Source organism: Pseudochaenichthys georgianus, chromosome 23, assembly GCF_902827115.2.
Source record: "Pseudochaenichthys georgianus chromosome 23, fPseGeo1.2, whole genome shotgun sequence".
In the NCBI taxonomy this organism is placed as follows: Eukaryota; Metazoa; Chordata; class Actinopteri; order Perciformes; family Channichthyidae; genus Pseudochaenichthys; species Pseudochaenichthys georgianus.
Window position 1 is genome coordinate 7210128 of NC_047525.1, and position 23453 is coordinate 7233580.

At 42.1% G+C, this 23453-nt stretch overlaps 1 protein-coding gene across 1 annotated transcript in view; it reads right to left on the reverse strand.

Moving 5' to 3' along the window:
• Nucleotides 1-18383: 18383 nt before the first annotated feature.
• Nucleotides 18384-23453, reverse strand: part of plxna4 (plexin A4) — a 233721-nt gene continuing 228651 nt past the window's right edge. The window contains 2 exon segments of the mRNA XM_034074985.2: nucleotides 18384-22061; nucleotides 23128-23278. Coding sequence (XP_033930876.1) covers nucleotides 21966-22061; nucleotides 23128-23278 — 247 coding nt within the window. The 3' untranslated portion in view covers nucleotides 18384-21965.

Sequence of the window (23453 nt, forward strand, 5' to 3'; positions counted from 1 at the left end):
TCTGCCTAAAGTGTTCTGAAAGCAAAACTTAGTTTCCTAGGCGGTGAAAAATAACAACCTTGATATGAATGTACTAGAACAGCAGTATAATGAGCACAGTGGAATGAGCACCAAAAACAAATGCTAGGATTTTAATCTAGCAATCCAACATTTGCCTCTCCATGTTGTACGAGGCTGGGTTTAAAGAGGATGGTGACAGGTGGATGAAATAGGCTGTTGTTGAGGTCACTACTCTGAACAGGAGGAGATTAAGCATTTCTCTCCTGGCTCTGCCCCCCCCCCCCCCCCCCCCGGTCATTGATGTAGGCCATTCCCAAGTTTAGATATTCTTTTAGGTTGCAGCGGTGTTGATTAAGCAGTCTTTTGTTGTTGTTTACTGAAACGGCAAGTGTGTAGAGGTATTCTTGTTTGACCCAGGCACTTTGCCCGGCCAAAGGCTTCGCCTAAGGTAGAGAGCTGGAGGCTGAGGAGGTTGTTCTCAGTTGACTCCCAGGGTGGTTCAAACAGGAAAGAAATATAACACAACATGTTCCCATGGACATCATTTTTTATAATTATTTACAGACTTTATTGATAAATTGGTTCAGAATCTAGGAATAATCTTAATTTCCATATAATAAGACTTTTCCAAGCTCAATTACTTCAAAGGGAGAAGGTTCAAGGGTTTTATCAGTGGGTGTTGGACTCTGAATGTGTGTCTGCTTCATGTACTGAAATGTTCTATTGTTGTGGAGGTGAAATTGAAGTAGCAAGGTCAGGTAGAAGAGGAGGCGTTTGGGTGGAGGAAAGCAAGGGGGCTCAGCAGACAATTATAATAAGATTAGGAGGAGATTTGAGATGTGAGAGATATTGTACTAGCAGACCAATCTAGCGCTCTCCCACTCATTCTCCCACACGTAAACACAAAGCAATATCATTGACTTTGGCATATAGAAAGATACAGCTTGCCTGTTGTGTTTCCAGAAGTGTAGCTCCAGGAGCCAGCCAAACATTCACAAATACAGACGTCTGACAGTTGAAAACACGATACAGCTTTTACACTGTGTGCTGTTCACAACATGGGTGTCTGTATTATGGATTGTTTAATGTTGTCTTTTGCCTCTCCCTTTGCCTCACAGGGGGTCTTTCTGAGCACCATTGCCATGGGACAATTTGGGAGAAATTGAATGATATTAATATGATTTCATGGCAAATGCACAAAATGATCACATTGCACAGAGAGATGGAAAAAGAATGGCAAGATACAGCTCTGTCTTTTTGAGGCAAGTCCAAGTCAGTCGGGACAGGAGCCAGTCATATCACTTAGAAATGGTCTGAATGGTCTGTGTATATCTGGAATAGCAAGAAAAAACCCAAATTCTGAAAGATCCACGTCTCAGCTGGAACCTTTCCCCTAGAGGTCATTTGTCAGTGCCCATTGATTCTTTAACCGTTCCCTGAGGCGTGGTGCACACACTGCCAACATTTGCATTTCAAAATGGTTACATTATCTCATATCTGCAACCCCACAACCCATTAGTCAATTAAAGGGTTAATGACATGTCACAGAATCAGGTTCAGTCTTGGTTGGCATATAATAACAATTCATTTATTTTATATAGAGGCCTTTCAAGGCTCTCAAGGTCGCCGTACAAACCCATACAAAACAAGATACACAATACATAACACCAGCATAAGAAACATAAACAAGACAATGCAGTATATAAATCAATCAAATAAATAAAACAGAGGATGTGTGATGGATAATGATCAGGGTGGATATGCGAGTGTGCAGAGATATGTTTTGAGACGTGATTTGAAAATGGGGAGAGAGTCAGTGTTGCGGATGTCAGGTGGGAGAGAGTTCCAGAGGCGGGGTGCAGAGCGGCTGAAGGCTCTAGACCCCATGGTGGTTAAACGGAAGGGGGGTGCAGTGAGGTGGAGGGAAGCAGAAGATCTGAGTGTGCGGATAGGTGTGTTGATGTGCAGGAGGTCGGAGAGGTACAGAGGAGTGAGGTTATTGATGGCCTTAAAGGTGAGGAGCAGAATTTAAAAACTATACAGGATTTGACGGGGAGCCAGTGAAGTTGCTGAAGAACAGGAGTGATGTGGTTAATGGAGGGGGTTCTGGTGATGATGCGGGCGGCAGATTTCTGGACCAGTTGAAGTCTGTGGATAGATTTGAGAGGGAGACCAAAGAGAAGGGAGTTGCAGTAGTCAATGCGGGAAGTGACCAGGGTGTGAACAAGAATGGCGGTGCTCTTAGGGTTAAGGGACGGGCGGAGGCGGTTGATGTTGCGTAGATGGAAATAGGCAGACCGAGTGATATGACTGATATGATATTTGAATGAAAGTGTGCTGTTGAGGATGACACCCAGACTCTTAACCTGAGGGGAGGGGGAGACTGAAGAGTTGTCTATTGTAATGGAGAAACTGTCAGGTTTGGTTAGGGTGGATTTTGTGCCAATGAGGAGAACCTCGGTTTTACTGTCGTTAAGTTTGAGAAAGTTAGAGAAAAACCTGGATTTGATGTCCTGTAAGCAGTCAGGGAGGGAGGATGGAGGGAGGATGGTGGTTGGTTTGGAGGACAAGTAGAGCTGGGTGTGATCCGCGTAGCAATGAAAGTGGATGTTGTGTTTACGGAAGATACAGTATGCCCAAGAGGAAGTAGATAGATGATAAAAAGAAGAGGCCCCAGGACAGAGCCCTGGGGAACACCGGTCGTGACTGGAAGTGGCTGTGATTTGAAGGTTTTGAGTTGGATGAACTGAGTGCGGCCAGACAGATATGATTTAAACCAGAGAAAGGGTGTGTCAGTGATTCAGTCTGTCAATGAGGATGCTGTGGGAAGTGGTGTCAAAAGCTGCACTAAGATCAAGGAGGATGAGGATTGTTAATAGTCCGGAGTCAGCTGCCATAAGGAGGTCGTTAGTGATTTTCACCAGTGCTGTTTCTGTGCTGTGATGGGGGCGGAAACCAGATTGAAATTGTTCGTAGAGGTTATTGTCAGACAAGTGGGTATGGATCTGGGATGCAACAGTTTTTTCCAGGATTTCTGAGCGAAATGGTAGGTTAGATATGGGACGAAAGTTATTAAAATTGTTGGGGTCTGCACCAGGTTTCTTCAGTATGGGCATGATGGCGGCTGATTTAAAAAGTGATATACATATAGTATACATATACTGCTTCCAGAAGACCAACCTTTAATCTCACCCACTTAAATATGCATGAACCCTCCCAGTGTGGCTTTAATGGCCCTTAGTTCCTCCCCCTCATCTAAACCCACACCCCTGCCCCCCGTTTGACAAATGAGATAGTGCACCTTGAGTTACCAAGACAACACTTTGCTCAAGGTTCTGTGAAAAAGAACATTGAGGAGGCACGTGTCAAAAATGTGTCTCGCTGCTGTTAGCCATGCCTCTGCTGACCCCATGTTCATAATGATGCTGGTAGAGTGTCAGCTCGTGTGATGGCAGTATGTAAATATCACACACACACTCCTGCTATAGAAATTGATACCCTCTATAATGAGAAACTTTGTCTAACCACGTATTACCTGACAGGTGCAATTTATATTCGCTGTATATGGTCTTTGACAGTCCAGTTGATGGCCCTACCTCATAACGATCTGCCGATGTATGTACAGCTTGTAACACTGATAGGGATGCACAGATTGTTCAACCAAACATCAGTATAAAGACATAATTACCTGCCTTTTCTGAACTATTAGCTCCATGCACCAGCTCTGTGTCTCATGCCTTGGATGAGAAGATAATAGACTGAGCTGCAACAACGCAGAGATGCTTACAGAATACAGTAGCATTAATAGTTACTGTAGTATAGGTAGTTACAATATGTTTGAAGCAGCTACTGTATATGAATAAAAAGAAAAAATGTCAGGTGAAAGAAGGCTATATTGAAGTTTGTTTCATACATGTGAATGATACAACATAAAAGAGTGTTATCTACAATAAGCCAAATTGTTATTTGAGACATGTGCATCTGTAATTGCATGAAAAGAAAGAACATGGTATGAGGATTTTTTTTGCCCAATTGGTGTGGGATCTTTGGCACAAATATTAATATTTTAGTTTTTTTACACAACTTGATCACACATTTTTGTGACAAAATGTTATGACAAGCAAGAGTTGTAAACTTTATTATATCTCCCAGTTGTTGCTTGACAGACTGTTACATCCATCCTTTTGTCAAATCTATGAAGAGCAAATATTGAATACAAGCATCTTAATTCGATTTCACAAATGTCCTTGTTGTATTGTTTGTAGCTATTCGTTGTGTCATAGCTGTTTTGCATGTTGATTTTTTTATTTAGCATTTATTCAATCAGTTTACTTTAGCAGAGCTAGCGGGTATACCAGTGGTCTAATCTGAAGCTATTAAAACATCCTGTTAACACTGGCTACTGTTAGGCTAACTAATATGTATTCTAATCCTTGTGCTATGGTGTGAAGTATCTAATGTGACGTTTTTTTAATCCAGTTTTATTTTGCTAATGTTTTCAGAATACTATTTGTGTCCTCTCATATCTTTCTAACACTGAACTTCGTGCCAAATACTCTTCTCACACTTTCACAATTGCTTCCACTGTAACCTTTAAATGCCAGCACCTTGTCTTCAACCTATGTTTTAATGGTGTTGAACTCAATATGCAACTCCACAATTATTAATTCATGGATTAACATAACAATTCTGCCATATGCAACTTTTATATACTTGAATTTCTATCTGTGTATCTGCCAACACATGTATTGTTACAACTTAAGCCATAGTGGGTTATAATATATGGCACCTGTCCTGTAGATGTGCAGTAATGCATGTTTTTAAAGTAAAGGGTGTCACATCTGTTTGCTTGCTTTGATTGGCAATGGATATTGAATCTGTTTCTCTGACTTAAAGTATGAAGTTATTGTTGTAAAATGTGTGTGAACCCATTTCCTGTGCTTTGATTTAATAACTTTTTTAAAAGCGTGTTCCTGAATCCATCTGCCCCTCCCTTTTTAATCCGTTACCCCTCCTTCTTTACCTCCCTCTCATGTCCCCAATGACCTCAGAGCATATTGTTGTCTAAAGGCATTTCTGTGATTATTTCCGGTTCAATTGGGAACATATGGATATCCCGGGACTGACAGCAGGGCCACTCAGTTATTGTAAACACGCCAATAATATCAATGATGGGAGGCTAAACAGCAGAGGTCGTTTGGGTTGGCTCTAACATGTCAATAGTGTTTATTTAAGAGACTGAACTGGCAGCGTACGGTACACTGTTCCTCCCCAGATCCATTTCAATGCATAGATGGAATCAATGTGTGTGAGCTTATGTAATTTGAGTATGTAGTGAGTGGTTTGCCCTTGCTTTTTCAATGTTCGCACTGCCCTCACACGGATCCCCACTAGAATTATAATGGGAACGCGGGATGGTAACCCTGCTACAGTATAGGGGACAAGTCTCATTTCACTTGGGAAACAAGGTCATCCACTAACCTTCTGTCTCAGGCCGCAAAGCAAATACTCAAAGGGAGAGACCACCATTACTGGCTCCCCATCGGGGGTATCAAGTGTATTCCCAGCAGGAACATAAACACGCAAACACACACACAGACCCTCTGACACACACACACAGTCGCAGGCATGTCCACACTCCTGTCAATCCCCCCTGACCTCACCTCAATTACCGGGAGACATCTTTGTTTGGGTTGCCGTGCCTAATTAGCATGGTTCACCGCAGAGCAAGTGCTCGGCTAAATTCATTTATCAAAGGGGCCTGGGACAATGCTTCATGCCACACCATTAGGATTGCAATCTCTCTCATCATCTCTCCAGCTCATCTCATGAAGCCATTTGACAGTTCTGAATGAGGGAACGACGTAGGGAGGGGAGGGGGGCAGGGGGGAGAGCAGCATTATGGAGCGCTGGACGGAAGGTACCAGCATGTTAAGCAGAATGCTAGAGAGAGGATACGTGTGGATACCGAGCGAAACAGACAAATTGTGTTAGAGACGCAATAAAGAGAGCGGCAGGACCAGAGGAGAATGAGTGACAACGTTTTAGAAAGTGGCAGATGGAAGAAGAGAGAGTTGAATAGATTTGGAGAAAGGCAAATAACTGAAGAAAGGAAGGCAAAGAAAAAACAGGCTCAAGGGGATTCATATTGAGGCCAGTTTGAGTCGGGCACTGTAGAGGCAGCCTGAATCTCTCCCTATCACACCTTCCCCCATGAGAACACAGCTTACCAGGTCTTTGTATACACACACACTGCCTATAGAGGCCACTGCAGCCTTCTACATGCATCAAATATTCAAAGCATCTTCTGTTCTCAAGACGCACACACACACACACACACACACACACACACACACACACACACACACACACACACACACACACACACACACACACACACACACACACACACACACACACACACACACACACACACACACACACACACACGTGCGCGCGCGTACCCTCCAACACCCTCACACACATTTCCTCACAGCCTCTAAGCCGTAAATGTCAATATAGAAAGCAATGCTGGCACATCTTCCTCTCTGTCGCCGTCTGCTCTATTTTGTTCCCTCCTTTCGGTAAAAGGAAATTGTTTATCTGAATTGCTAGAAGATATTGCGAACCATTTTTCAAAACGTTATTTGTTATTTTTCACATACTGTGCAAATTGATGCATGGGTAAGAGAGGGGCAGGGGGTTAGGGACTGAGGGAGACGACCATCGGACAATCAATCACCGCAAAGTTCCTCGCAATGACAAGTAGAAGGTCTGTGACACTTTTGACTGACTTGATTGATGTGTTTTTGAAGTGTGGGGGGAGTCAGTGTCAAACTTCCTTTCTGGAAAAGAGCAGATAGATCACACATCATATATCAGAGATATACTTTAAACACTTGATGTGGATGTGGTGCGCCAGCCAGGTATTCTACTGAAGGAAAGGGTACACTACAGACAGCAGCATAGTGAACCTGGAAATGTACTTCAAAGTTTGATGTTAGAAATGTATAGTAGCACGTAGAAACTGCCGGATGCTAACTTGTATGTTGGACAATTAGAACAAGACGCATTCATTAAAATAAATGCCATTTTATGTAAACTAAAATAGTAAAATAATGACTTGGCCGATTTGGACAGTTTTGGAGTGGTTTTGGAGGTTATTGGGAATGCTGAATCTATTTCTGACATTCAACTCGCAAAGAGTATAAAACATGGACATTTGCTGGTTAAAACTGCAATTTTTTAATCCTAAATATGTCAGAAATGGACTCAGCATTCTCAACAACCCCCCACACCACTTATAAACTCTCCAAATCGGCCAAGTAATAATTTTCACCATTGTCTACAATTAATAAATTAATAATAATAATAATAATAATAATAATAATCCTTATATTTATTATAGCGCTTTATCAAAGACTCTCAAAGCGCTTTACAAATTCACATTACACATACAGATCATACATGTAATGGTGATCGACTGTGGACAATACCCACAGGAGCAAATTCGGATGAAGTGTCTTGCCCAAGGACACAACGGCCTGACGCAGTGGGGCGGGAGCGGGTTTCGAACTGGAGTTCCCCAACGCCCCCTAATGCAACTTATGCTAATGGTACAAATTGCCCAACATATGCAAGTTAGCATCCGGCCGTTTTTATTTGCTGGGGAACATAACTTTACATTTTTAACCTAAGACTTTGGGGTACTCTACATTTCGGGGTTCACAATAGACTAACAGGAAGAGTTCCATTCTCATTCATCGGGGACATCTGCTAGGGTTCAGTACATGTTACTTATTGTATCCTCTGTCAAAGCGTCTTTGAGTTTCTAGAAAAGTGCTATACAAGTCACATGTATTATTATTATAATTATTACTATGACAATTTCTTATTGTATAAAAATGAACTTCCTGTTTCAGACTTTATAGAAGTTGTGTTCATTACAGTATATGAAAAAGCAGCCTCTTGTTATTGTGCAGTAGAACCAGGATGTAAGGTTTCTCATCAGTGTGTTGCACTCTACTGTAGCACAGAGACTCTTTTGTGACACTCAAATCCTTTCAGCTGCTATACACTATATATATACATCGCTCAAGAGCTACATAGGAGCTATTCAGCTATATCTTCAAGGTCAGTTTTTTTAAACTTTATATTATTGAACCCATTCCATAGAAAAGTGATTTCTTCTCATTTTTAAATGTATTGGTGTGTTCTTTACTTTGTGAGTTGTGTGAGGGGAGTATATAGATAACTATAACAAGACAGTAGGTCTCTCATCAGTAACCTTTCAGACCTTCATGTGTCCGGGACTTTGTGATGAAACATAGCTGACTGAATCAAGGCTCTGTACGTTGTTGCAGGGTGCATACATACATATGCAATCTTTCACCATCATCAATTAAAGACAGAACACTAGTACGTTTTTTGCTTTGCATTGATTTGTTTTCTAAAAAATCCAGTCCAATATTAACCTGATCATTAAATAGAAGTAATAGAAGTATTTGTATGAAGGCACCTTTTTAGAGGTAGGACAACTCTGTTAAGTCCTGCAATCAAGTAAAAAAGTATTGGCATCAAAATATACATAAGGTACCAAATGTAAAAGTACTCATTATGCAGATCGGCCCCCTAAAGAATAATATAATATGTTTGATTATAAATATTGATGCATTAAAGCTGGTAAAGGTGCAATTACTTTGTATACTCTAAGGAAGCTATGTGTGTGTTGTACTGTAGGTCTTATTCCAGTTCTGCAAAGTAACTAAAGTTATTAAATAAATGTTTGGGGTAAAAGTTAATGATTTACCTCTGAATTGTAGTGAAGTGGAAGTATAAAGTACCATTCCATTGAAATACTCCAGTAAAGTACCTCAATATTGAATTTAAGTACATGACTTGAGTGAATCTACTCAGTAACTTTATACCTCTGACCCTTTTAATGAACACCGGATCAAAAGATGGAAAACTGCTCAGAGTTGGACTCTTATTTCCCGCTCAGTATTTCCGTATATTCCCTAAGTCTCAAACTGAGAGCAGTCATGTTCTGTCTTCTCTCCTCCAGCTATTTTCTCCCGGTGCTCCATTTCACACCGTGCTGTCTCTCAGCGTAAAGGGTGGCAAGGCAAGGTGACATTTGAAAAGTGCATTTCCCTCTCCGCTCCGTCAATCTGTTCTTTTCCCTCACAGACAGCCCCTCCATCTGTATGCATACACACACACACACACACACACACACACACACACACACACACACACACACACACACACACACACACACACACACACACACACACACACACACACACACACACACACACACACACACACACACACACACACACACACACACACACACACACACACACACACACACACACACACACACACACACACACACACACACACACACACACACACACACACACACACACACACACACACACACACACAGGGATGATGTCCTGGTTACGGCGGGGCTGAGTGTGTTGGGGGGACCAGACTTTGACCCTCTGGACCCCTGAATGACACTGTGGTCTCGGTGTGACTCGAGGGCCCGTTAGGAATCGAACCCACCACCCGACCTGTCACATTCTGTTGTGTGACGAGCTGTTGGACACACCGCTGCCACCGCCCAATGACAGGTTGTCAACACCTGTGTCAAGATGATCGATTAGCAGATTGAGTCCCAAAACAGTCCCCTCTTTAGACAGATTCAAATACGGTTTAGAATTGTTCATACTTCCTGACCGGTCTGTTGATCACCGTGGTGACAGAGTTTTGTTGTCATGTTTGGAGGATAATTGCTTAGCTCATTAGCTGTGTGTGTGAGCAGCGGGGGATTTCATCTTTTCATGGTGAGATGTTGTACACTGGTGCTCTCTCAGCCTGAGGCCCGGGACGGCCCGAGTGCCTTGCAAAGCCCTGTGTGATCTGTTCAGCCTCCTCATTCATTTGTAATGGCCTTTGAGAAGAACGCTTGTTTTCCATCACCACCTCCATTTTGGAAGCGAGGTAAACAGATGGATACTGACAGTGAGCGAGCGTCTCCCAACAAGTGCCTGACTCCGCCATCTCTCCTCCTTGACAGCATTCGGCAAGCCTTCGCACTGTTCTTTCTTACCCCCGCGGGTAGCCAGTAAATTAAACACTAGACATTAGAGGGATTTATGTTGCACAGAAATGGGAGGAAGTACCAGAAGGAAATTGACAGCTTTTCTACTGCAGTCACAAATAATGGGACTCTCTATGAGTTTGCGGTCCAGACAGCTCAGGTTTTTATTGCTGCTGCTGTCTTTTATGAAAGGGACTTGGTTTCAATCTTAAATGTTTAATAACTTCAAAAGAAACAGCCTCCCTTAACCGCCTCTCTCTTCCCCTTTGCGTTTCAGCTCTGTGTTTCATTCCACCTCTTGTCACATCCTCCTTCTCCCATGTATTCCCACATTCAGAGGGATTCACTTGTCATCCAGGTGACATTTGCCGGTGAAGACAGCCAGACGTTATGTAGCCTCTTGTCATCGTCACAGGCACAAGTGCAACAATCAGCTCTGCTGCAGAGCTATTGACAAACTGCTGTTAGTGTGACTTTAAAGGCGCACATAAACAACCAATTCATTAATCACTTCCTCCTGGTGGCTTGTGATCAGCAGAGCAGGGTTGTGTTCAAGGACTTGTTGAAGGTCGCTGTGTGCAGATCTGTGATTGCTGTGTAAATCGATTATGGCAACACCTCCCTCCGAGGAAGCTGTCAGAGAGCCAGGCAGCTCCGAGCGTCTTCAGAGAGGAGATCCGTGTCGGAACATCACACGCATAGACAGGAAAACAAACACAACAGCTATACATGTGGTACATACAGCACATGCTTGTATTGAATCAACTTGCATACAATGAATACACTATGCTTCTATTTAAATTAACCTGAAGACATGTAGAGTAGTGTATGTAAACAGCAGTGTTAACCACATTGCTACCACTTTGAAAACAACTGACTTCATTTTGCTTAGTGGTGCTTTGTTGGCAATTTGAGCTCATCACCTCCTATGGGCAGCCATAATAATGTGCTAGCCTAATACAGCTTTGATTTTCAGCTATGTGACGTATGTCCCCCTCTGACCTCTGAAGCGGCTCTTATTCTGTTCTGGTACACGTTAACTTAATGTACTTACAACCTGTTGACTGCGAATCCGGGTCCACAGAAAGGTGTGTTTTGGCCAAAAAAGATGGACCAATGAGAGGTCACTAGAACATCCTGCTGACTCAGGACCTCTCAGGTTCTGTGAACTCTGCGCAGGCATTGTGAAGGTAAAAACAGAGAAGCAGCTTTAAAGAGAGATGCACCCTCTGCCCACCATTCAGTTACAGTTGAAGATTATTAGCATGGAAATGAGCCGGTTCAGGTTGTTTATGCAGTGTGCACCACAATAAGACCCCCCCCCCCTGCCCCATGTCCAGGACAGTTGACCAGCACTGTAGCTATAGCTACCACCTAGTCTCCTTCTGTCTCTTTTTAATCAAGCCAGTAAAGTTTTCTTTAGGAGGCTCTTGGAATCTCTGTGCAGTCATTTCCCAGAGGAAGCCATGTGCCCCCTCCAGACTCGACCAATCTGTAGCCCCCTGCCCCTCGCTACCCCCCCCCCTGCCGGGTAAGAGCCTCAATTACCCAGAGCCTATCACCGCAAACAGCCACTTTGCAGCCAACCACCTGTGACTCGGACTGTGGGAAGCTTTGGCTGCATGGGGCTGGGGGGAAACAGCCAAAGCCTTGTGCCGGCCAGCCAACCATTGATTAAAGGAATCAGTATTGATTAAGGGAGCAGGGGACATCTGGAATGGACCAATTTATGTCCCCACATCAATTATTCAAATGGCTGCTTCTGAATTGGATTAGAGGACGATCTTCCTGCCATCATTTCTACGCCTTCACAATCTGTACCCTCTCAGCAAGCTGTTGTCACCAGTCTACTGACAAGTCCGCCCCTTGAAATGCAAACTTTTAGTTTGCCACATGGACATTTACTGCATCTACAGCTGGTGTTAGTAAGTCACTGTGCTCTGTCCAGGTTTCCTCAGCTAAATAAAAAGTGCATTGGTAGAATCCTAGAGAAAGGCCTTTCAGCCCCCTGCTCACTGACTAAATGCCCGGCTGCAGGCCCACACTGTGTTTTCAGATTTGTTTCTCAGTTTGCTCTTCTGTCTGCGTTGACATCTTGAGGGCTTGAACTCAGCACAAACTGGCACAGCCTGCTAAAGTCTGGTCCAGAGGGTTATTCATATTCATAATGTTGGGGCTGGAGAAGCTGTGGACACGTGCCCTGCTTTGTTCACGTATGGTGTATATTTTCTGTGGGTATTTGTGTGGATCTCTGTGCCCGGCGGAGTTGGGCTTTGTGTATCATGCAGCACTGGGCCCAGCTGATGGGCTGCTGTCCATTGTAGACAGGCTAACATGGGGGGGGGGGGTGAGCAGTGAGACTGAGCGGGGGACAAAGCCCACAGGTGGGCCGCTGTGATAGAGCGCTGCCCTTTGTCTGTCTCCCAGCAGCTCACAGAAACACTGACTCTGACAGTGATTGATGAAGGATTTTATTTCTGCTTCAGATATTATCATGGACAGAGTTTGACTCTGTGTATAGCAGTGAATGTTACTAGATCACTATTTTATTTGAGTTTTATTATTTTATCCTAACCTGTACGATGTACAGTAAGAGCAATGATACTTTACTTTACGCAACATACTATATTGTGTTTATTTCTATTTCTTTGATACTGAACTATGACGTTTTTTAATAGTTTTTGATATACTATAGTTTAACTTTTTTGACAACGTTATTTTAATGACATACTATGACTTTATTGACATAATATACTTTGACTATTTTCAATATACTATACAATAATTGTTTCCAATATTTTTAACACACACAAAGTCACCTTCACCATGCCATCCAACAATTGCAGGCCACAAACCCTGGATAACTAAGTCAAAGCATTTCAAGCTCTGACTGGTGCCTGACTGTTTGTTTGGGAAGTAATTGATTTGAAATGGAGCAATATTATAGTTGAGTGAACTACACATTTTAAACGCATTTCTGTAAAGTTAAACCTATTTGAAGATACTGTGTGTGAGGCTATTGACGTAAGACGGCCCGGCTCAAGTTAATCTCTTTATGCTGCAGAGATATTTTCCGAATCAAACCTATCTGTTGCACAGCTTAAATCCATTATCAACAGAAAGAACGTTTTGTAAGCGGACAATAAAATAATATTAAATTCAATGTACTTCACAACCAGATAATCAATTTGCTGTTTTCCATAGGCTCTCACGGCCCTGGTAATTCCCCTTTGGTGAGAGCATTGCGCTGGAATCGCATGGTTGTTATTGATTAGAAGGTAAAATGGGAGTGAAGATTTGTGGAGCCCGAGAAGGAGAGACTTCACAGAATGCTGTGTGTGTGTTTGTGTGTATGGGGAAGGCAGGGTTGTGTAAGATCATTGGTAATGTTTAGCATAACGCAGTGTGTCTAGACCCTGTGCTGTGCGGCTGATTTACCAGGTGCTGGTAGTGGGGGGGAAATGTAATGTGTAAGAAGAAAGTAAAGAATTTAGATTGAAATTATACATGAACACTGGGGGCTTGAATGTGTGATAAGAGAAGAAAAGAAAGTACAAAGGCTTGGAAAAGCAGCAGAATATTTGAACTGCAAACTATTGAACTAACTTGATGGCGAATGATCTGTCACCATGGCAACGGTATTTGATGACACCCCATAATACGCTTAGATATGTTGATGGCTGCATCGTTACCAAACCTGTGAAGTTTTGGGCTGTTTGGAGCATTTTCACTGAAGTTATGAGGCAACAGCCTTCGAAGAAATCTCAGAACTGTCCCGTAGATGTCTTCACGGCTGGACTGTTAGCACACATGTGAAGTTTGAGCACTTTTGGAAAATGTTCATAGGAGTTATAGCAATATTGTTTTTTATTGCGAGGGATGCGTTGCCATGGCAACAGCTTTTGAGGAAAACTCACTATTGGCACATACAAATGTTGAGGGCTGGACCATTAACCATTATCTGAAGTCTGGTGCTGTTTCGACCCTTTTCATAGGCGTTACGACAACATCGTGTTTTATGGCGAGGGATGCGTTTCCATGGAAATGGCATATGGTGAGATATCAGATTTGACGTAGAGCTGTTGAGGCATGGAGAGGTGATATACAGGTGAAGATTGGGGGACGATCGGACCGTGTCCATTGTAGTTACAGCGACATCGTGTTTTATGGCGAGGGATGCGTTGCCATGGTAACACCAGATTTGATGTAGGGCTGTTCAGGGCCACATTGTTAACCATCATGTGATGTTTGGTGGCGTTCTGAGCATGTCAGTTCGAGTTATGACATCATCGTGTTCCATCACACAGGTGTTTATGTTTGAGCTAACAACGTTATGAAACACCTGTCCTTGAGCCCAGAGATCAAAGGTTTCCATGGTGATGTGCAGTAATCAGTGAGAGGAGAGCCTTTCCATTGTTCTGAATGAGAAATAAACCTCTTACATGTGAACGTTTTGTTGAAGAACCGTAACAGCTATCAGTGAAATTTCAACGCGTGAAGCATCTCAAGGACCCTGAGCATCTTATGTGTGCTTTTTGTGTACTTTCGGGTCAATAATGTGGCATTTTTGGCAACTGCTGCTGTGAGGAAAGATCAGCCGGAAATTACAATGGTTCTTAATGGAGACATGTTGAAAGTATTTGTCACTTCATGCCCTCAAGAGGCATTTTGTTTAATTATTTTACTTAAATATTATTTTTTTTTCTAGCTACGAGATGTTTTCCTACGTTTCTCATAAGTGTAGGGTTTGGGAATTATGGCAGGTTTAAAAAAACAAATATGAAGGCAAATTTCAAGCTGTCCTCCACTCTAGTTGTGACTTCACGCACTCTAGCCTTAACGAGCTGCGCAAAACACACTAATGTTAAAATCTGAAGAAGGCCTCTTTACCAAGGTCTGAACTATGTTTAATATTTCTAAAAGTATGAATCTGATTTAAATGTTCTTTAATATGAATAATGTCAGAAAGATGTGTAACATTTTAAAGTTGGAATGAGGTTTCTGAGTGAAAGTATGAAGGAACAGTTAGCAGTTGAAGTCGCATGAAGATTTTTCAAGTCTAAAGAGTTTCTCCATTGACTTCCATGTTAAAAATGTGATGAATTATGGGATATATCTCGGGAATTATGAAGGTTATGAATGAGAAAAGTAATAGCCATTGATTCCCGATCGAGCTGAACGTTTTGATATTTGAACCGAGTTTCTGCAATGTGGGAGCAGAAGAGGCGCAAAATAACCCAGTGGAATAAAAATAAAGAATTTCGTGCGTAGAAGTAGTTGGAATGCTGTATCAGCATTCCCATTAAATAATCATTTTAAACAGTTTCATTGAATATAAGCGTCTCTTGCCACATCTAATAGGATTCTGTCTGTAAATATTGATTTGTATCTGTACCCACTCTTTCCCTGCTGCCACCAGAAACACAAATGTTTACCAAGACAGAGCAGACGGAGGAGAACGGGCTAATTTTGGTAATGGCTCCCATCTGTTTGAGTACAGTTGTCAATATCTCTGAGTCCACTCCTGAAATTAGACCCGTCAACCCGTGTCAAAACTGCACTCCCATCATCAGTCCATCCATCCTGCCAGTCAGGCAGCTATTAACGTCAGGAGCCACATGTTGGATCTCACTGAAAAACACAGACTGACAGGCAATTACCAGATGTTTCTAGAATCAGAATCCAGTTTATTGCCAGGTACGTTGACACATACAAGGAATTTGCTGTGGTGTCTGATGGTGGGAACATAAACATCTGAGAAAAAAAGCTGTAAGAGTAGGTCAAACATATAACGATAATAAAAGGAAAGTATATAAAAAAACTATTTAGCATTAAAAAATAATAAAGACAAGTATTTATTGTCATACTGATATTCTGTACACACTGTGAAGACCACTGAGACAAATGTAACATTTGTGATATTGGGCTATATAAATAAACATTGATTGATTGATTGATTGATTGATTGATTGATTGATTGATTGATTGATTGATTGATTGATTGATACACCACTTCAATTTAAATATACAAAATAACCTAAAACGCAAGAAAACTAAAAAACGTAGAACATTGAATATATAACAATATATGACAAACTACACTGTTGTATTTAAAGTGGTGGGCTGTGCAGAAATGGTCTTTGGATATATTTTATGGAAAACAAATAAAACATGTTAACTCATCCTGTTATACTCTATCATTTGAAAAATCTTGACGTAAAAAGTGATGTTGCTGCACCCTTCTGAAAATAAAAGAAATGAACAGAGAGAAGATGTAGGCTCTGTGCACCTGCTTCAGTTTGACACCTCAGATTCTGCGATGAAACCCCTTCTCCAGTCATGTTCATGCTCCGAAGCCAATGAGTGTTAGAGACACATCACAAGACAGGCTGGCACCGTTAGCAGGGCCACACCATCACTAAGCTTGATGTGTTTTTATTCCCCGAGATAACTGAGCTGTATGTGCAAACCTGGTTTCTGTGACATTAGTGTCCTACCTGGACCTGTTACTAATATTCATCTTTTCAATTGCTCTGTTGACAGTAAATCTAATAGTCTTGAAGATAAGTATTTGGCGCTGAGGTGGCCAGGCGAGGAATATGAGTTCAAGTCCCCAAAGCTGCAGGTTCAGCCTTATCGATTATCCAATCCCAGCACCCAGCTCCTGGTCTGTCCATCACTCCATCTCCATGTGGACGGACCTTCCAGCCTTTTCTCCCTTTATTCCTCCATGGCCTCATCACATCAGTGTGTGTTGGGGTGGGGGTTGGGGGTGAAAGGGCTGCAGTGATCATGGGAGTGTGGAAACCCCCCCTGATGCGAAGCAATCATAGCCGGCTCTCTATCAACCTGCCCCCTTCACTACATCCATCCAACCTCTCCTCCCTTCCATTATTCCCACCTCACTAGTCAGAAAATTAGGGTGACACTTGGCCCTCTCTACCTCTCTCCCTGCACCGTCCCTCGTTCTATTTCTCACCCATTACCCCCAGTTCACTGGATGGTATATGGAGGGTGACACTGGGCCAATTCAATCTCTTATCCCTGTCACCCTCTCCGCCTGACGAAATGCCGCAGCCCCCGCTCTGCGGACACACACCTCACACATCCCCTGCCCTGCTGTGCTATACACACTCTCTATTTCCTCAACTGTCACTCCTGCTTTGCATACGTTTTTTTAACCTTATTTTGGACTTTTAACTCCTATGCGTCTAAGGGAATATGTCACAAATAATGGCATATAAAGCAGTAGTATAGTATGTCGAAAAAAGTAAATATAATAATATGTCAAAAATATCATGAAATAACATATTGGTATAGGATGTCAAAATATTAGAAAAATATCTAATATGTCGAGAAAAGCTATTGTAGTATGTTGAAAATATCATGAAGAAAAGTCATAGTATAGTTTGTGGAATTTTACAAAGAAACGCTGTAGTATGATCGAAAATATAAAAAATAAAGTCACAGTAGTATGTTGAAAAAATGTGTACATATTCATAGTAAATTATGTGGAAAAAAGTTGGTACGGTATGTCGAAAATATGTAGAAAAACGTATACTTATATACTTGTAAAAAATAAAATAAAAAATCATCAAAGTAAATGATGTTGGAAAAAGTCATAGTATTGGGAAAACTCATAGTAAAGTATGGCAAACAATCTTAGTATAGTACATCAGAAAAGTTATAGTATGTCATGGTAAAAAAAGTCACACTATAGTACTGTATGTTGAAAATATCCTGAAAGGAAATCAGTGTAGAATGTCGACAGTCTTTGTGATTTTGTATCTTCAAGTTTTATATTAGGCTGTGTGTGTAAGTAAAGAAATGCTTTGACCTTGGTTTTGGTTGTGGCCACACCATTAACGCCTTGTAATGCCGGTGTTTTCAGAGCGTACCTGATGCCGTTGGTTTTGTTGAACCTGCACGTTTCTGGTCAGATTCTGATGACTGCAGCAAAATGTTTGCACAGTTTTAGCCTGTGAAGAGGTCTGGGAGGTCGACCGGTTCTTTAAATATTCATCACCAAGTGTGCACCTTGCAGGCGGCTGTGTCCCGGTGGAGTTCGGCCCGTGTCAGTCTTAATCTGGCTCATAGTACTTCTATATTCACGCCATAGTATCTCAGAAAACAATATATTTTTAGCAATTTAAACTTGCCAACTGCACAAGACTGCACTCTGCAAATTGAAACAAAGACAAAAAACAAACAGGAAATGCTTGGTTTCATAATAAAGTTTATTCTATATTACAAATAGTATTTTGTTCTTGACTGCAAAATAGGAATGCATTATATTTACATACACAGGTATACAATTAATTATAACAAAGTTAGAGAAGCTCACCTTATATCCCCCAGGTTTCGTTTTGATCTCTCAATAAGATACTCTTTATCTTTCAAATATGGTCTAATAAAAGTCTTTTCTAGCATGTTTCTGTAACACCTGCTATAACACTGAGCTAGGAGGACATTTTAAGTTCCTAAAAAACGTTTGAAGGTGGAAACTTCATCTGTGGCCTTGGCAACACAAGGTGGCTACTAGCAGACGACCTTTGTTGCAGGGGAAGATACGGGGGTGGAAGGAAGGACAGGATGTTACCCCGGGGGGTAGATTCACAACGACAGAGCTGGACTCAGCGCATGTTATCTCTAACACACGGCAGTGAGGGGACACTTTGGGTATCTAGACACAGTATACATTGGCTACGTTAATGAAAGTTTTTTTTTTACAATATTAATGCCAGCTTTGCGTGAATTATTCAAGTCCCTTAATTAATCCTTATTCCCCTCATTTTCAATAAGATTAGTTTGATATGTTTATTCCATGTCCAGCAGACGCTTTGTGAATGTACCCCTCCGAGTTAACAGACATTCATCCTACTGTTTCTGCAGACAGTGATTCATGGACAATGACTTGGACATGTCACACACAGGTGACACAAGGGCTAAGAAAGAAACAGTCACTAGCCAAACTCAGTCTTAAATGTAAGTCTACTATAAAACCCATTGTGCCACTCCTGTTAGAAAGTTGTTTATCTCTATAATAAATCATGTGTATACATTCTAAAAGGAACAGTAACATGTTGTTGTGACACATGGTGGCGTGCTAATGCAGTCTCTTGTTGCTCTTTATGAAATAAACTGTTTGCTTTCATAAGTGGCCATCTTTAGTTGCTTGAGTCCAGCTTCATAACTCAAACATGTAAAAGTACATTTTCTGTTCTGGGCTCAATTGATATCGAACAAATGTAACAGAAAACTATACAAAGAAGATGTAATAGCAGCAAAAACAGAGCAAGACTTAACTTGCACCTACTGTGTACTAAACGAATAATGACCTGTGATGAAGGACAAGGGACACAAATGTAAATCTGGGCTTATGGTGTCTTTGTGTGAGATCCATATTCTAAAAAGAACATTGGCTTGTAAATGAAGTCCAAAGTACCAGTACTGTAGAAGTATATATATATATATACATATATATATATATATATATATATATATATATATATATCTTTGAGCAAAGCAGTTCCATTCCATACCATCCAAATAGGTCAACATGCAAGGGTATATACTATCTGTTTTATGTAGCATCTAACACGTCACAAAACTATGGGCATGAGGTTCTGCAGTTTGGATAAAGGTTCCACCTTAAACGAAAGTTATAGTTTTTATTACATGAACAATCCACTTTTCCATCTCGTTTCTTCCAAGCAAAAGAAAGATAAAAGAACACATCCACATCATCATTGCAAGGCTTAGTTTTCTTATTTTTCACTTTTTTTTTAAATAAGTTTCTTAAATTGTTTACGTTTTACATGCGCTTAAAAAGCCAATAAAGGACCCAAGGTGGACCTAGGGCGGTCTTCACACATTCACATCACCACATGGGGCACGTTGTCAAGGCAAAAGAAAGGGCAGAGGTCAAAGGTACGGAGGGCGCCTCCATCAGCTTTCAATCACGCTCTCCAACAAGTCGGATCTACTTTTAATGTCTATCGTTTTCTGTCTGTCCTGCCGTGATGCTTGTTGCGTTGCTGCTCTGCTTGATCAGATGGTTTTTTTTTTAGGTTTGGAGAAGGCCACCCCTGCCGCCACTGAGGAAAAGTACACTAATACAGACAAGAGCGCCTCAACAGTTACACACTCAAGAGTTGGGGTTTTGCCGTATACAACTAGTTACCATCTCCAACGCTTGTGCAAAACAGAAAGAAACTGGTAGGTCAGGAGCTGGACACGGGGGGGAACGGTGTGCCGAGAGATGGAGACCCAGGTGATGGAGAGAGGAAGGAGGGGGGGCACACCTCGCCCACAGAGCCTCCCCCCTCGACACACTGAGGTCAGAAAAATCACACAGGTTTCTCAGAGTTCCAGTCACAATATTTTTTTGTCCTAGAAGTGGTTGACTTTACATAGTCCTTTTTTTGTCCGTTCCTCAGTGGCACTTTACAAATACATTTTTGACCGTTTTGAAAATGTCAAGCTCCTTTGGTTTTTGGCTGACTTAGTCCATCTCGTTTGATTTCTCCACACAAAAGTCTTTAAATAAGAACATCCTGGGAAAGGAGTGCTACTCTCACAGCAGACCCCGTCAGGGAGCAGAGCTGCTTTGAATCATTCTTCTTATTGTTAATGTCGAAGCAGTTTCTTACCCAGTACATTTCAGTCAGCTTTCCTTTTACCTCCGCTAGGGTTGGCGTACATATCTGGGCAGTCAGGATCTTGTGTAGCTGCTGATTATGTGTGTTTCTGTGCGTGTGTGTGTGTGTGTGCTTTGATAGACCGTCGCAGTGGCGACACAAGACGAGGACTGCTCGTGGTGTTTGATCAGCAGTCAGAACACTGTGGTCCAGGGTCGGTAGTGTGCTTCTAACAGAGGATCCAACTTGGGTCGGGGCCTCTAGGGTTTTGTCTAATAGTTTAATTTTGCAGTAACCACATAAGCCAGATGGAAGCAGAAATCATGAGCATTTTCTTTGAAGTAATGTATGCTGGGCAGGGAAAATGTGTGAATGTTGCAAAGTGATATAGATCTGGGATGCTCTGGTTTGTCAAGTTGTTGTGTCAGTCACATTTCAATAACGGAAAAGTTCAGAGAACCACTAAACCTTCCCTTTCCCCATCAGTCTTTTTCTTAAATAAAACTCCAGCTACATTAAAGAACAAAAGAACATTCTAGGTTTGCCTGGACTCGCCCCAAATTTCGCAGATATGTATGCTTCGCTTGTAGGTACAGTGTAAACTTGGCAAACCATCCTTTTCTTCAGATGTTCATTTGGCTTGCAGTCATCATTTGTGATGTTTCCTCTTTATTCCGTACACTTAATATAGAACTACATAACTGGACCGCAGAGATGGTTTATCTTAACTATCCTATTTTGAAAAAAGTTCTCAACAAAATGGATAACCATCAGCATTTAAAAACCACTTTTAAAGAATTACCTATCGGTGTAAATTCTTGAAGGCAACATAAAAATGTTTTTCCCCTCTCTCCTTCCAGCAGGGGGACTAAGTATGCCAATGTGGCCAGCTTTCAAGCAATCACCCCTTGAAGCCTTCTCTGTGGTGAAGCTGAGGGATCCCCGCATTGCACTGTGGGAAACGCCAAACTCAGCCACGGACCACCCCTCAGAGATCTTCAGGTAAATTAGTCTATGCAGCAGAGTGGATGAGGAAAACAAATTATCTCTCGGGGAAGAGGAAGCAGAAAAAAGGTCCAGGAAGAAGTCATCATCTTTGAAAGGCGGAGGGAGGAAGTCACATGATGAAAAAGATGGGGACAGGTCTTCGCTCAGGCACGGCTCGGTTTCTGATGGGGTCTTTTCCCAGTGCGCCCTGGGAAGTGCGGTCCTCAGCTCTCCAGACTCATGAAGGCCACCACCTGCTCCAGCTTGAAGGCCAGCCTCTGTTTCCGGGCTGCCTCGTCCTCCTCCAGCGAACACACAATCTGCCCGCAGCAAGGGGGGGAAACACACATTACTCAAGGTACTCAACGTGACCAAATCATACCAAGATGTTCCAATGGGTTTCCTATTTACTTCTTTAAAGTCACACTGTCCCAAAATTGACACCAGATGGACACACGATAAAGGAAATGTTCAAATTCGTCTCTGATCGTAACAACATCGGGCCATTCGTGAGGGCATCTTAAGCCATCGTATGACCGCCGGTGGAGTTTCTCAGGCTCCGGCAGCAACTTCGTGAGAGGTGGCAACATTTCCGAAACACTTGCGAAGGTTCATTTTCGTGTTGAATTCATGTGTCCATTCTGCCCTTCGTAAGGCCATCGTGAGGGCATCTTGTCAAATCGTGTCATCTTCGTCTTTACTTCGTGTGATCATCGGTGCCATCGGGCATTTTTCGCCTCACGAAGACAATACGAAGGAAACAAGAAGCTGCCAGATTGTCTTAGGAAGGCAACACGACTACGTGAAGCCCTCGCAATGCCGTCGTGTAAGCATCGTATTATAGTATGATGACATCGAGATTGCATTTATTGCACAACAAAATCATGTAAACATATTATGTAAATAACCCTGTTTGTGTGTTTTGTTACTTTCGTTGCAGTTGTATGTCTTAAATGTAATTTAGGTTAACTTCCTGTTTTATTTAGATGCTTTTATTTTGAAGGCGAGTTTACGCTGTTGACAGGAAGTTGTTGTTGCATATGACATATACAGACGGGGAAAGAAGAGAATAAAGTGTATGTTTAAATGTTAGCACCCCCCGAAGAGGCACAAGCTCTTACGTTGAGTCTGGATACATTCTAAATCATCAGTAAAGTCTACGACCATATTTTAGTGTGTGGTTCGGGTGCCATCGTGTTCTGTAGGCATCGTTCTTGCTTCGGCTGTTGCTTGGCTGTTGACCAAGTTCGGGGCCATCTTGGTGCGAAATTCACAATTCCATATTCGTCTGTCCATCTGGTGTCAATTTCAGTGTGACGCGGGCTTTAGGCGCAGCGGGTCTCAATTGTACATAATCTTAGATATTGATTTCCCAGTATTACGTACCTCCTCCGTGTATTTTTCCACATAGGAGTAAATCTCACTCAGAGAGCTCATGGAGTTGAACTCGTTCACGTGCATCCGTGACTGTTCTGCCAAGTAGGCATTCATGTCCTGGTCGCTGATCGCTTGCATCTTACCAATGTCGGAGTAGTACCTATTAAAAGAGACCGGAATATTAGAACAAAGCATTAACACTTGGTGGAGCAGAATACAGCCTGCACTGTTTAGTGAAGAAAGTGCTGCTCTCTCCTTGGAGCCCATTACTCCTGCAGTTCTTTGGAGATATGTAACTAATATATGTAACATAGAGGCAACAAGTGCATTGCATA